At 46.3% G+C, this 16,044-nt stretch overlaps 1 protein-coding gene across 1 annotated transcript in view; it reads left to right on the forward strand.

The window, feature by feature from the left end:
* LOC147111062 (uncharacterized) overlaps positions 1–16,044 on the forward strand; it is a 46,673-nt gene that overhangs the window by 23,004 nt on the left and 7,625 nt on the right. Inside the window, exon 3 of the mRNA XM_086002289.1 lies at positions 10,854–10,959. Within this exon, the coding sequence (XP_085858415.1) occupies positions 10,854–10,959 (106 nt within the window). The remainder of the gene's footprint in view (positions 1–10,853; positions 10,960–16,044) is intronic.

Raw genomic sequence — 16,044 nt, forward strand, 5'->3', positions numbered from 1 at the left:
TCCTTTGTTGAATCCTAAACTGCTCCCAATCTTCAGGATTATTGCTTTTTTTGGCCAATTTATATGTCCTCTCCTTGGATCTTATGCTATCCCTAATTTCCCTTGTTAGCCACGGTTGAGTCACCTTTTTTGTTTTATTTTTATGCCAAACTGGGATGAACAAATTCTGTAGTTCATCCATGCGGTCTTTGAATGTATGCCATTGCCTATCCACCGTCAACCCTTTGAGTGACATTCCCTAATCAATCCTACCCAACTCGTGCCTCAGACCATCGTAGTTTCCTTTATTTAAGTTTAGGACCCTAGTCTCTGAGTCAACTACTTCATTCTCCATCTTAATGAAGAATTCAATCATATTATGATCGCTCCGACCCAAGGGGCCTCGTACAACAAGATTGCTAATTAATCCTATCTCGTTACATAATACCCAGTCTAAGATGGCCTGATCTCTGGTTGGTTCCTTGACATATTGGTCCAGGAAACCATCCTGTAAACACTCCAGGAATTCCTCCACCACAGTATTGTTACTAATTTGGTTAGCCCAATCTACATGTAGATTAAAGTCACCCATGATGACTGCTGTGCCCTTATTGCACGCTTCTTTAATTTCCCTTTTAATGCCATCCCCAACCTCTGCGTTACTGTTTGGAGGTCTATATACCACTCTCACTAACGTTTTCTGCCCCTTGGTATTTCTCAGTTCTACCCATACAGATTCCACATCATCAGAGCTAATATCCTTCCTTACAATTGTGTTAATCCCTTCTTTAACCAGTAATGCTACCCCTCCTCCCTTTCCTTTTTGCCTATCTTTCCTGAATATCGAATACCCTTGGATGTTGAGTTCCCAGTCTTGGCCGTCCTTGAGCCACGTTTCCGTAATCCCAACCAAATCATATTCGTTTTCCTCTATTTGCGCAGCCAATTCATCCACCTTATTACGAATGCTCCTCGCATTAAGACACAAAGCCTTCAGGCTTATTTTTTTAATGCTCTTAGACCTATTAGAATTATTATTTACTGTGGCCATGTTTGATTTAAACCGTTGATTTCTCTGATTGCCACTTTTGTTTTTCTCCTTCCTTTCTTTTGCTTTTATCCTTGTTTCCCTTTCCTCTGTCCCCCTGCTCAGGTTCCCAACCCCCTGCCATCTTAGTTTAACCCCCCCCCAGAGCACTAGCAAACACTCCCCCTAGGACATCGGTTCCAGCCCTGCCCAGGTGCAAACCGTCCGGTTTGAACTGGTCCCACCTCCTCCAGAACCGGTTCCAATGTCCCAGGAACTTGAATCCCTCCCCGTTGCACCATTCCTCTAGCCACGTATTCATCTGAAATATCCTTCTATTTCTACTCTGACTAGCACGTGGCACTGGTAGCAATCCTGAGATTACTACCTTTGAGGTCCTATTTTTTAATTTACCTCCTAACTCCCTATATTCAGCTTTTAGGACCTCATCCCGGTTTTTACCTATATCGTTGGTACCTATATGCACCACGACAACTGGCTGTTCACCCTCCCCTTCCAAAATGTTCTGCAGTTTATGGAGTCAAAATAAATTTCAACTTTTTGTCAGGTCATTTACAGATATATGGAAATGTATTGATGTAAGCTTGCATGAAAGCATGTTTTGAAAGTAAAATAAATCTAAGAATCAAGGCCAGCCAGTATTTATAGTGAGGCTGTCAGGTTGCTATGCTTAACTCTGCTGTATTAGTCAAACAGGACTTTCTATGTTTCCTGATTGGCTAGTGTAAAGTCCGCGCCTCAATAATACACGGACTTCGGGAGAACAGTTTAACAGGTACTTTACTGAACAAGAGGCAGCTTGAAACTGAAACTACAGAAGCCTGCTAGGGCCTTTTATACAGGGGTGGTCACTGCCGGTACTGCAGTCTAAGACCAGTTATTCCCTTAAAGGTACATACACAACAATTCCTCCCCTTTTAGATAAACAGTACATAGCATTCATTTAACAACTAAATAATAACTAATTACAATTACAATTTTCTCAGTAATATATACATCAACTGAAATAGTCATTTATAAGTTCAGTCTTTGAGGAAGCTTCCTGATCCGGACTGGATAGCGCCTTTCTCGAGTATCCTGTTCTGGCGATGGAGTCAATTCTGGCTCATTGTCATTGGTTGGTTCGTCAGCTTCCAATACCCCTGCTTCTGAGGTAGACGCAATCTGTACTTCGGGCTCATTACCAGGTGCACATGCTTGTGGTACAGGTTTGGCTTGTTCCTGTGACTCTAGAATCTGGTCAGCATGGCGTCTCACGATGCTCTCTCCAACGTCCACTGTGTACATTAGTGGTCCCTGCTGTGTGCATATCGTGCCTGGCTGCCATTTTTCTGTTCGGTAGTCGCAGGCCAAGACTGGTTGCCCTATCTTGAAGCTCCTGGTTGGCTTCTCATTTATGTGCTGGAACTGCTTATCCTCAACATCTCGTCTTATGTTTGGTTTGAGCAAATCCAAGCGACATCTTAGTCTCCGGTTGAAAAACAGTACGGCTGGAGTTTGGATGGTTACTGCATGTGTCGCATTCCGGTAAGCAAACAGGAAGTTATCCACCTTGTGTTGCAGTGGTATGTCGTCATTATACATTGCCTTTATGGCCTTTTTAAAGGTCTGAACAAACCTCTCAGCCAATCCATTTGTGGCTGGGTGATATGGGACAGATGTGTAATGTTTCACCCCATTATTCTTCAGGAACCTCCGGAAATCCTCAGACACAAACTGTGGGCCATTGTCGGAACAGATCTGTTCTGGCAACCCATTCCTGGCGAAGATGGTCTTTAGGACCGCAGTAGTTTTCTCCGTGGTGGTGGAGGACATTTTAATGACCTCTGGCCATTTCGAATGGGCGTCCACAGCGATTAGAAACATTGAGTCCATAAATGGACCAGCGAAATCAATGTGTACCCGTTGCCATGGAGATGAGGGCCACTCCCATGGGTGTAGCGAGGCCTGTGGTGGAGCGTTTTGGACCTTCTGGCATCCTGTGTATCTCTTGGTCATATCCTCGATTTCTTTATCGATTCCCGGCCACCACACACACGCCCTGGCTAGGCTCTTCATTTTTACCCCTCCCAGATGACCCTCGTGAAGCTCATTGAGTACTCTATCTCTCAACTTGGGTGGAATTACCACTCGGGATCCACACATCAAGGTTCCCCGGCACACTGACAGCTGTTCCCTCCTTGGCGAGAATGCTGGCAACAGTGAGTCGCCATATGCTGGCCATCCCTTCACCGTCAAATCATAGACCCGAGAGAGTGTCGGGTCATTTCGGGTTTCCTTCTCAATACTTGCGTTTGTAACAGGCAAACATTCGACTATGGTCGCATGGAATATCTCCACCGGGTCCACTGCAGGTGCTTCTTCCGCCGTAGGCAACGGTAGGTGCGACAGCCCATCAGCGTTTCCATGTTGTTTCGTACCTTTGTACTCTATGTCATGCTGATGTGCCCCTAGAAAAAGTGACCATTTTTGCAGCCGTTGCGCCGTCATCACTGGAACGCCCTTCTTTGGGTTAAAAATTGAGACCAGGGGTTGATGATCAGTCAGTAGGGTGAATTTCTGCCCGTGCAGATAGTGATTGAACTTCTTCACCCCCCACACCAGGCTGAGGGCCTCCCTGTCAATCTGGGCGTAGTTACGCTCGGCTGAGGTTAGCGAGCGCGATGCAAAGGCTATTGGCCTCTCTGAACCGTCACGGAATTTGTGTGACAGCACCGCTCCAATGCCGTAAGGTGACGCATCACATGCCAACCGAATCGGTAGTGTTGGGTTGTAGTGGGCCAATACTTCTTTTGAAGTGATTTGGCATTTACATTCCTGAAAGGCACGCTTACACTCATCACTCCATTTCCATGTTACACCAGTTTGAAGGAGGGCGTTCAGTGGGTGCAGAATTGTAGATAAATTCGGCAAGAACTTATGGTAGTAGTTCACCAACCCGAGGAACGACCTCAGTTGCGACACATTTTCTGGTGCTGGAGCCTTGACTACAGCCTCAATCTTGTCCGGCGACTTATGCAACACTTCCTCATCAATCATGTGGCCACAATACGAGATTTGTCTCCAGAAGAACTCGCATTTGGGACGGTTGGCTCGTAGCCCATATTCCTGCAATCTCGTGAGCACCTGTTCCAGTTTGGCAAGGCGTTCATTGTCATTTTCGCCCGTAACCAGGATGTCGTCCAAATAACACTGGGTCCCCGGGATCCCTTGCAGGACTTGTTCCATTGCCCTCTGCCACATAGCCGGGGCCGATGCTACCCCAAATACCAGTCGATTGTACTGGTAAAGACCTTCGTGAGTGTTTATCGTGAGGTATTTCCTAGATGCTTCTTCCACCTCCATTTGTAGATACGCTTGAGCCAGGTCAATCTTTGTAAAACGTTTCCCTCCAGATAGTGAGGCGAAAATATCTTCTATCCGCGGAAGCGGATACTGTACTGTGTACAGGACTGGGTTCACAGTCACCTTGAAGTCCCCACGGATGCGAACCTTCCTTGTCTCCCCAGGCGTGCTGCTCACTGCTTTCTTCATTACAGGAATGATGGGTGTGGCCCACTCGCTCCAGTCCACCTTAGACAGCACCCCCGAACGCTCCAGACTCTCCAGTTCAGCTTCCACAGCTGGGCGTATCGCATATGGCACCGGTCTGGCCTTGAAAAACTTTGGGGTTGCGTTATCCTCAATCTTTATGGTTGCCTTTACTCCTTTTAGAGTCCCAAGTCCTTGTTGGAACACCTCTTCCGCGTCAGATAGAATTTGTGACAGACGTCCAAGTGCGACGTCGTCATCTTTTTTGTCAGTCACAGTTAGTGCCAGAATGGAATGCCAATCCAATTGTAGTCTTCGGATCCATTCACGTCCCAATAATGGTGGTCCTCCATCTTGTAGTATATACATGTATAGTTTCTGTGTTTCCTTTCCTTTCCGTTATATTCAACTGGCAGCCTTATTTTTCCTCTGGGGTAGACCTTTTGCCCCGTGTATGTCTTCAATACAATGGACGTGTCCTTTAAGGGTATGTGTGAGAATAGCCGCTCATAGTCTCGTCGATTCATGACAGTTAGGGCTGATCCTGTGTCCAATTCCATCTTCACTGGGGACCCTGCTATCATGAGGGTGACCCAAATGGTTCGGTGATCTTCTTTTGCGATCACGTTGTGTAACTTTAAACAACTTAGTTGCCTGCTCCCGGAGTCCTTATCACTCTCCTGATCTTCGGAACTACTATGTCAGTTTCTTTACTTTCCTGTACTGTTCCTTAGTAGTTCTTGTCGTGTTGGTCTTCTTTCCCGACCTGCAGACTCTTGCTATATGTCCCATTTTCCCGCATTGCCTGCATATTTTGCCTTTAAACCAGCAGTCCTTCTGTTCATGGGTTGTTCTGCCGCAGCGATAGCACTTTTCGGCTCCATACGCCATTTCGTTAGCGCTGTATTCTTGTGGTTTCTGTTGTATTTCTGCAGCTCCCCGTGCTGCTGCTTCGTAGGATACTGCCACGCTGAAAGCCTGTTCTAGCGTCAGGTCCTTTTTTGAAAGTAGTCGTTTCTGGGTTCCTTCACTCTGGAGCCCGCAGACAAACTTATCCCGTAAGGTGTCTGCCAGTCTTGCTCCGAACTGGCAGTGCTTCGATAACTTGCATAGTTCCGTAAGATAGTTAGCATTGCTCTCATCTTTGTGCTGGTTTCTTTTATGGAACTTGAATCTTTCTGCTATCAGCAGTGGTGTAGGGCTTAGATGTTCCTGTAAGATATGAACAATCTCCTCAAAACTTTTCTCCATTGGTTTAGCTGGGGTAATTAAATTCCGCAATAGGCCGTACGTACTCGCACCCATCAGATTTAATAATACCGACGCCCTCTTTCCACCAGCCACCTCATTTGCCTTGCAGTACACTTCAATTCTTTGCACATACATGGTCCAGTCTTCTACCTCGTTGTCGAAAGCAGTGATACTGCCACTTTTCGGCATCTTGGGCGATTTAAAATGGCGCCTCCCGCGCTTTTGCTTCTTCCCCAATGGAATAAAATGGCGCCTCCCGCGCTTTTGCTTCTTCCCCTTACTGCCACGCTGCTCCTAGCATTCTACGGGGTAATGGCGGCGACCCGCAGCTTCGGCGCGTCTCGCTTTCCTTCCCCCCCGTTTAGTTTCTCTCCGCTGTCCTGTTCTCGAGCACCAACCGCGCCCTGTACGCTCCACCCTCTCTCTCTTGTTTTCTTTTCCCGGCGACGCTGCGCGGCCCGATTTGTCGAGCCGCTCGATCGAGCTTGAGCCCGCCGCAGTCCGGAAGGGTCAGCGCGCTACCTGCTACCAGCACGATTCGCTGGAACCACAGTCTCTCCCGCAATTCTCCAAACACCGATGGATTCTTTGGGCGGTTGCCCTCGGTCGACGCCCGTTGCTCAGACTACGACCTTCCAGGACCTTCCTTTAAGGCGAGATCCCCGTGAGATGATGCCACACTGCAGGTGAGTTCGAACTTACTCGTCGCCACTGTAAAGTCCGCGCCTCAATAATACACGGACTTCGGGAGAACAGTTTAACAGGTACTTTACTGAACAAGAGGCAGCTTGAAACTGAAACTACAGAAGCCTGCTAGGGCCTTTTATACAGGGGTGGTCACTGCCGGTACTGCAGTCTAAGACCAGTTATTCCCTTAAAGGTACATACACAACAGCTAGTGAAAGGAGCATCACCCACGCGATCCCAGGTACGCTTATGCACAGCGGTGCGCCCCTGTGATCCGTGGGCCACTACACTGCACACAACTTTGCACCATGTCAAAGCAAGTTTTCATTTGAGACCTCGCACCAGGTAAGTGCGGATTTTGTTCGGAGGTCGGCAGCATACGCTGCCAACCGCAATTTCAGGGCCATAGAGTTTATCCAGTAAGTAGCTGAGCCATATTGACCAAGAAGATCCCAGGTTCAATTTTGCAAGGTTCAAACCTGGTCCTTGGTTTGATTTTAATGGGAATTTTTTGACTTGCTTCTTGTACCACTGTGTAATTTCTTTGTGTTTCTGTTCTAATTGCACTCAGAATCAAATTGAGAGGCATTGGGGGTTATTTTGGTAAAAGGGTGAAAACAGGCGCTAAATGAATGTTGTGCTAATAAGACACACCTGTTTTAAAGTCTGGATTTAGCATGCAGTTTTGGTGCTAATTGCTGATTACCATAATTTGAATTTACCTGGAGGTGCTAAATAAGACACCTGCAGCTTTCGCACTCGAGCGCTGATTTTTTTAAATTTGTTTATGGGATGAGGGCGTCGCTGGCAAGGCTAGCATTTATTGCCCATCCCTAGTTGCTCTTGAGAAGGTGGTGGTGAGCCGCCTTCTTGAACCACTGCAGTCCGTGTGGTGAAGGTACTCCCATAGTGCGGTTAGGAAGGGAGTTCCAGGATTTTGACCCAGTGACGATGAAGGAACAGCGATATACTTCTAAGTCAGGATGGTGTGTGACTTGGAGGGGAACTTGGAGGTGGCGGTGTTCTCATGCACCTCCTGCCTTTGTCCTTCTAGGTGGTAGAGGTCACGGGTTTGGGAGGTGCTGCTGAAGAAGCCTTGGCGAGTTGCTGCAGTGCAGCTTGTAGATGGTACACACTGCAGCCACGGTACACCGGTGGTGGAGGGAGTGAATGTTTAAGGTGGTGGATGGGGTGCCAATCAAGCGGGCTCCTTTGTCTTGCATGGCATCGAGCTTCTTGAGTGTTGTTGGAGCTGCACTCATCCAGGCAAGTGTATTCCATCACACTCCTGACTTGTGCCTTGTAGATGGTGGAAAGGCTTTGGGGAGTCAGGAGGTGAGTCACTTGCTGCAGAATACCCAGCTTCTGACCTTCTCTTGTTGCCACAGTATTTATGTGACTGGTCCAGTTAAGTTTCTGGTCAATGGTGACCCCCAGGATGTTGATGGTAATGCCGCTGAATGTCAAGGGGAGGTGGTTAGACTCTCGCTTGTTGGGGACAGTCATTGCCTGGCACTTGGGATGAGAGGGCTGTCCTATGAAGAGAGATTGTGTAGATTGGGCCTATACTCTCTGGAGTTTAGAAAAATGAGAGGTGATTTCATTGAAACATATAAGATTCTGAAGGGGATTGACAGGGTTGATGCTGAGACGTTGTTTCTCCTGGCTGGAGAGTCTAGAACTAGGGGGCATAGTCTCAGGATAAGGGGTAGGCCATTTAAGACCGAGATGAGGAGGAATTTCTTCACTCAGAGGGTTGTGAATCTTTGGAATTCCCTACCCCAAAGGACTGTGGATGTTGAATCGTTGAGTATATTCAAGGCTGAGATAGATAGATTTTTGAACTCTAGGGGAATCGAGGGATATGGGGATAGTGCGGGAAAGTGGAGTTGAGGTCGAAGATCAACCATGATCTCCTTGAATGGCGGAGCAGGCTCGAGGGGCTGAATGGCCTATTCCTGCTCCTAATTCTTATGTTCTTATATTCTTGTATATCTTTAAGTAGTGCTCGAAGTCCTCTGCAACAATTTGTTGACTCCCAATCAACTGGTCGCTGTTAGGAGAGGGCATTGGGTTAAGCGCTATCCACCAGAATGCCGTGCAGCCTCCTTAATGAGAGCTAGCAGGCAGTTTCAGTGGCAGTTTCAGTGGCAATCAGCCGCTTAATTCTCCTCTGGGTGGCCGTTCCTAGTGCAAGTTTCAACTCCTTTACCGATGTGGCATCTTGCACTAAACGTGGGCTAAACCGTGTTTTAGCTCAAGACCCCATCTTGGCCACCTCGGAGGGTCTTTCGCGCCTGAAGTATCCGGGGAAAATCGCCCCATTTAACCATGTTACTGCTGTTTGCACTCTATTAAGACATCTAATGTAATTCCCCGGTTCATGGAATACCCCAGAATCTTGGAGCGATACTACTACTAAACTGGTTCTTAATGAGTCTCCTATGTTATATATTTTTTTGTTTTCATTATAAAAACATTTTTTCACTCCTCAATGTTTCAAATTGTCTTATTGTTTCTTTCTCTTTGTTTATTAACACTATTCCTCTTAACATTTGTTTGGTGGTATTTCTTTTCCCCATGCCATGCACCCTTCCTCTTCAGCCTTTGGTGTTGCTCCCTGACAGCACAACTGTGAGGGTTTAACTGACACCAATCTCTGCCAACTGTGAGTGTTTTGCACACCTGAACAGTTTGAGCTTACGACCTGCGGAAGTAGCTGTTGTACTGGGGGAATGACAGATTGTCCGAGATCTCTTTGGAACAAGGACATAAAAATTGAAGGCAGGGTACTTGTGCAGGAAATCTACAGGAACATCGATATCATCGCAGATGGTTTGCCAGAGAAGGGGAAGGTGGAATTTCAGAGGGCATGACCAGAGCTGTTAGGAGCAGTCTGACTTTACACAAAGATGAAATGTGAATTTGCACTGTAACTAAAATGCCTGATTGTGGCTAAACTTTACATTCAAGTTGGATTCAGTTTCAACACTGACTTCTCTTGTCATCAACCACGTAGTCAGTTATCTGAATTATTCACTTGTCCAATCAGGGTGTTTCTGGATCTGTTTGAATCAATGGCCACTTGCTGTAATGAGGTATACCATGTGAATCTTGCTATTAATGAGGAAAGTTTTAGCTTGTTGTATTTTAATTTATCATTGCTGAAAGTCACCATTCGTAGTACACATCGGGGGGTCAAGTTTCTACTTGTTTGCGCCAGTTATAACCGTGCAATCTGAGCCGAACCAGCTCAAAAGATCGGGAATTTTTAATGGTAAGTGAGTAAGCCCAAAACCACTTGCGTTTGTGTTTTTACACTAGTTCAAGATTCAATCTGTCCAAATCAGGCCCCGTCCACCAAACTAGGCATACCCCCAGGTCAAAATTGCGAGATTTAGCCGAATGTGCTGGTTTGGGAAGGGTCTTCAAATTTCGCTCATTTTCTTAGGCGTACAGGCACTAGTAGGCACGTTTTAAAAGTTTTGTCATATTAAAAAATATTTAATTTACTATGAAATTGCCTAGTGTGCACGAACCAAACTATTAAATGCTTCAGGATAGTTTTTTAAGTCATTTTCAGTGATTTTAAATCAGGTTACTCACAGTTGGAGGACTGGACACCCTTACGAAAAACGCTTATTTTTGTTGATAAGCCCATTTTCAGCTGTATTAATAAAACTGTGCCAGGTTACTACTCTTAAATACACCAAGAAACACTTTTTAATGGAAAAAAAAATTACATTTTGTTACGCTGCCCAATTGCGCAGGTTCATGGAAGATTTTGTGATTATGCAAATTAATTTTAGCAGAAACTTGAACTGTAACCTAACCAATGCAATTTCAAGCACATTCTGGGTGCAATTTCCCAATTGTGTCCAAAGTAGAAACTCTTACCCCCGGGTATTTATCCTGTCCCAAGTGGTTATCTGTCATTGATGTGGAATTAAGGTAACCACCCATCCAGTTTTGAATCAGACAGTCTGGTTTTGAGAGTGACCACTCGATAAATGTGACAACAGATGTCTCGTTTTCCAAAACTAGATTTGTGAATGCATAAAATGGGAGGGGGAATGATTGCATATGTGGGAAACGGTCCACTCACACACATGCATGAACATGATGTGGGCCTTTTTCAGGTGTCCCATACACAAGCAGTACATTTTGTGTATGTATGCATCCTTTTTTTAAATGCTGAGTCTGATTTTGGACTAAACAAAAGACAATCAACTATAGTTTAATGTATCATCAAATTATTTAATTTTGCAACAAACAACTTGTTGATTTACTATGTCTTATTACTATAATAAGTTTATTTAATTATGCACAGTTATTGATGTGTTTTGACCATTTGCAGCAATCAAACTTATAGGTATTCAACACTGAGGCGGCATGAGGAGCTGGGTATTTCAGAGGAGAATACCCTGTGCAGGCAGCATCTAGACAGTAATGACTCCGATGAGGTAAAATAATGAAATGGGTATTATTTTTGATAAGGCTATCTACATTGTCAGTAATTTAGTTCTTTTTTCCTTTAGTGTGATCGTAACATATTGTGGTTTTAGGTTGCAGCACCACACAATAACAAAATGGAAGAAAAACATAATTCATGGACAATTTTCAGGCCCCAATGGAATTCTCTTTCTCACTTGTCTATTTAGCGTTTTATTTTTGCATTCTGTTTATTTTGTGAAAGTCCACAGAAACGGCTTTTGGATTTTTTAATGCGGTTTTGTGCATGTCCTGATGTAGGATGGGGGAGCATTTATAACTTTGAATATTTAGTGTCAGTGTTAGGAATGCCAATGTCTCAGAAGAACATACCAGATGTATGATTTTTTTCCCCCTTTCTCATACCCAACCTCACTTCAACTGTTAACATTTTCTTTAGCTTAATGTAGCATCCTTTCAGATCCCATTAGCACTTAATGCCACTGGCTCTGATTCCATCAACCTCCCTGGCTGCTCTCAGCTTTGCTTTTTACTTCAAATCCCACATTTGGCCCATTGCAAAGAGTGCATTCCATCTCCAGAACGCTCTTTACCTCTGTTCACCCCTTCTGAAACCCTAGTCCATACCGCTAGGATTGATTTCTGAAGTGCTATCCTCATCAGTCTGTATGCTTCCACTCGTCACAAACTTGGATAATCTAAAGTTCATGTCTGCTCCTACACAAAGTCTCATGCGCACATCACCACTTGTCAAGCTTCACTGGCTCCCTGTGCCCAACCAATCAACCTTGCTGTACCTGAACAACGTTCTTCAAACATACATCTCTTGTCATACTCTTCACTCCTCTGACTCTGGATTTATGCTTGCTCTTCATTCCATCAGCTACCATCCAAAGCTGATCACTCATACGTTATGCTCCCATCCTTTGATATTATCTACCGTAACTCACTTTGCCTCACTACCTTTCGCCTTGTCTTCAGAAGCGTCCTAAAAATCCATCTTAGGCTTTGCTTTCTGTCTCTTTCCCTCCTCACCCCAAATTCCTATTCGTTACTCAGTTGCCGCCTTGTCAATTGCTCTGGAATGTTCTTGTGTGCTGTATAATTGCTGTTGATAATCAGATATGCTGTGTAAAAGGCCTACCTCCATTCCCCGTGGCCCGTATGTGTTTAATTATATGAGCAGGACAATATGAGAGGTATCGCTGACATTCAGGGAGGCCTGTGGAGAGCATCAGTAAGGATGGTTGGGGAAGAAGCAGTTACAGGAGTCAACAGTACTCTGACTCCCCCACCCCTCTCCCCCCCCCCCCCGCCCCAGTTAATTTGGAGCTCGATTTTAAATCGTGTTTTAGGATGAGATCAAATACAAAGTATTTACAGTACAGAAACAGGCCATTCGGTCAGACTGGTCTATGCCGGTGTTTATGCTCCACACGAGCCTCCTCCCACCCTTCTTCATCTAATAGCTGCTTCCATTTTTTGGAAACTCGGGGGTCACCTCTGCCAGGTTTCTTGGAAGCAACAGATGGTGATTGTATTGTGAGCTCCAGTCAATAACACAGCAGTTTAAGCCAGGATTTGTACTGAATTGCAAAATAAATGGTATCATTCCTTTGCCATGACAGGATCTGCTTACAGTGTGTGTCTATTTCAAATAACATTTTCTCCAAAATCAAAATTTCTGAACTGTATCAACTTTGTAAGAATCAACTTTGTCCAGCCATTTCATTTTCAGGGTCGATTTGCTCCATTTATCTATCTCTCTATATACATTTGATTATAATTTTAATAAATCCAATTTGGCCTTTCTCTTTCTGGTCAGGAAGAACATTTTTAGTTCCAGTGCTTAACCTGTTAGGTAAGATTTTACATTCATGTTTTGGGATTCGGTCATTGACTGTTAAATATCACTGTTGGATTCAAGAAGTACAAAAGTAACTAGATCACAATAATTAAGGGATAAATTATTTTCCATGCCTTGTTCTGTATTTGGAGAAGCAAGAGTTACATAGATTATTGCTGTTAGATGCCAGCCAGGTAGCCATGGGCTCGGTGCTTTTTATGATGTAAAAGTTTGGATGGCAGTTACCATGGCCGGAATTTCCTGGAGGGTCAGTGGGCGGGATCGGTGGTGGGTCAGGTGGGAAAGTGGTTTTATTTTACAGCGGGTTGGGACCCCGCTGTCAACCCGCCACCATGAGCCTTTCCCAATGTCGGGTCTGCCAGTGCTGAGCAGACCCGACAGGCAACAGCGTGGGACCCAAGTAAGTTCATTATTGCCTTGTTGACAGATCATTAACAGGCTTTTTTAACTTACCTTTTCACTTCATGGCCACGGGAACCACACTGTTCGGGGACCACGGCAGTCAACCTGAGGCGGGAGTTCAGTGGCCATTGCTCCAGCTGATTCCTTGACAGCTTCAAATGTACAGTAAAAGCTCCCACCTGACAGATCTTCACTTTCCTCAGCCACAAGCTGTTTCTCAGTCCATTTCCAGCACAGATTCTGCAGGCTTTCCACTTTCTATTCTCCATCCAGAATCACCTCTTTGGAAGAACTCGCTCACCATTGAGCGAATGCTTCTGTCATCTGTACTTCACCTGCCATCTATTCCATCAACATGGGTGCTCTTGAAAAAATCTTACCTTGGTCCTCAGTATCCGACCACGATGAGCCCCAACATCAGCAGCACCAGGCACACCAGCAGCACCAACAACAACACCACCAACCTTCTCCGCAATCACCTGGTGCTGCACAGAACACAAGGGCATCAGCACCCAAGCACATTGCTGCCTCCCATCAGAATTTGCAGCCTCCCAAAAAGAACACAATGTGCTTAAGGATATGGGCCTCACCATGGCCAGATTTACTTCACTTGGTGGAGTACACCCTGGCTGCCACATGATGCGCCAGGTTGGCACCACCCCACACCAACACCATAAAGCATCCCTACAATGCCCAAACCATTCCTTTCACACTCACCACCATTGCAGGGGGCACCGTTATGTCTCACCATTCACTGCAACTCACGAAGCCACTTCCAAAGGTGCACACAAATCTGTCCAAGAACGGAAAGTATTGAAAATAAAGGTTTCAATGTTTGACAGCACATTTAACAGAAACTTTACATGATCATTGGATAAAACACCCAAGTGTCTACCCTTGTGTGTTGTTAGTTGGTATGATTGCACTAGGATGAGGGTGAGTGTGAGGGGTAGCGAGTGAGATGATGATGTGATAATGTAGATAGAGAGAGAGGGATGGGTGGAGGTGCAAGGTAAGTTGGTGTGAGTAAGGATGTGCAGGAATAGGGTAGGGAAGGCAAAGTGTTGGGGATGTGAGTGAGGCACTGCAGGATTAAGGTGAGTGTGGCTTTGTACTAATGTTTTGTGATCTACTGAGATCATTGAAAGGTTTGCACCACTGCACTCAGGGTGGTCCTGCTTGTGCCCTCCTGTGCAATGTGCAACCAGGCTGTGTTGGTCTCCTGGGGAGGTCTCTTCCGCCCATGGGAAGGGAAGAGGACCTCCCTGCATGCTGTGACTCCATATGGAGGGAGTCATGGGGAGAGCCTGGGTACAGCCCTGCACCTCTGTGCAGTCATTGTCAGTGTTTGCAGCACTCCAATGCTGTAGAACACAGAGCACAAATGTCAAAATAAAGTTGGCCATGGTCCCTTTAAGGAAACCGGCTGATGACGCGTAATGAAATGACGTCACCAGACCCACTTCCTCTAATTGGCCCGGCAAACATGCTGGGCGAGCTTAACAAGCCCAATCAATGGAAAGTCATTTCACATAGCGGGATGGAGCCAGCAGCGGGGTCGGGACCCGCCACCGACGTCGCCCGCCCTGGACCCACCGAGGGAAGTAAAATTGCAGCCCATATCCTTAAGCACATTGTGTGCTTTTTGGGAGGCTGCAAATTCTGAAAGAACTTGCTAGGACCTTTCTCAATGTTGCCCTAAAAGGTTTATCATAACACTTCCTGAAAGTCATGGTTATTTGAGAAGCTCCCCTCATTTGCCATGTAAACCAAATACTATAAAATAATTCTCTTAATTTGCCTGTCAAGACTAACACTGACACTCCTCACTCTGAATGGTTTGTGTTGGATAAGTCCTTTACCCTTTTAACAGATTCATAGGACTATATCTTAACTCCCAAAAACGGGGGGGTTAGTGTCGGGTCAGAGGTTAAAAATTCAAAAAATCTGAATCAGGAGCCCAACACGTCTCGAACCCGCCCATTTCCGGTTTTAACAGAGGTGGGATGAGGGGCGGGTGACCAATCCACTTGCGGGAATCATGTTGGTTATTTAAACATTAAAATGAAGGCAGGCAGACTCATTTTAACAGTCATTCTATTTTTAACTCTTGTCGGCCAGGTTTCCCAGGCCTCGGGAAACCCGACAGCTGAAAGGAGGCGAGAAGGGCTGATTCCATAAGGTAAATGCCTGTACAGCACTGCTTGTGGGTCAGAAGGAGAAGGAGTGCTTCACCCAAGCCCAACAAGCTACCCTGTAAACTCAGCCCCCCCACCACCCACCCCGGTCTGTCTGCTACCACCCCCAACCACCTTCGTACACCCCCCCGACCATCATCGTACACCCCCCCCACCATCGTCGTACACCCCCCCGACCATCATCGTACACCCCCCCGACCATCATCGTACACCCCCCCGACCATCATCGCACACCCCCCCGACCATCATCGCACCCCCCCCCGACCATCGTCGTACACCCCCCCGACCATCATCGTACACCCCCCCGACCATCATCGAACACCCCCCCGACCATCATCGCACACCCCCCCGACCATCATCGCACACCCCCCCGACCATCATCGCACACCCCCCCGACCATCATCGCACACCCCCCCGACCATCATCGTACACCCCCCCGACCATCATCGTACACCCCCCCGACCATCATCGTACACCCCCCCGACCATCATCGTACACCCCCCCGACCATCATCGTACACCCCCCCGACCATCGTCGTACACCCCCCCGACCATCGTCGTACACCCCCCCGACCATCATCGTACACCCCCCCGACCATCATCGTACACCCCCCCGACCATCATCGTACC

The sequence above is a fragment of the Somniosus microcephalus genome, chromosome 11 (assembly GCF_052327205.1).
Source record: "Somniosus microcephalus isolate GS21.2 chromosome 11, FLI_Smic_1.0, whole genome shotgun sequence".
Lineage (NCBI taxonomy): Eukaryota > Metazoa > Chordata > Chondrichthyes > Squaliformes > Somniosidae > Somniosus > Somniosus microcephalus.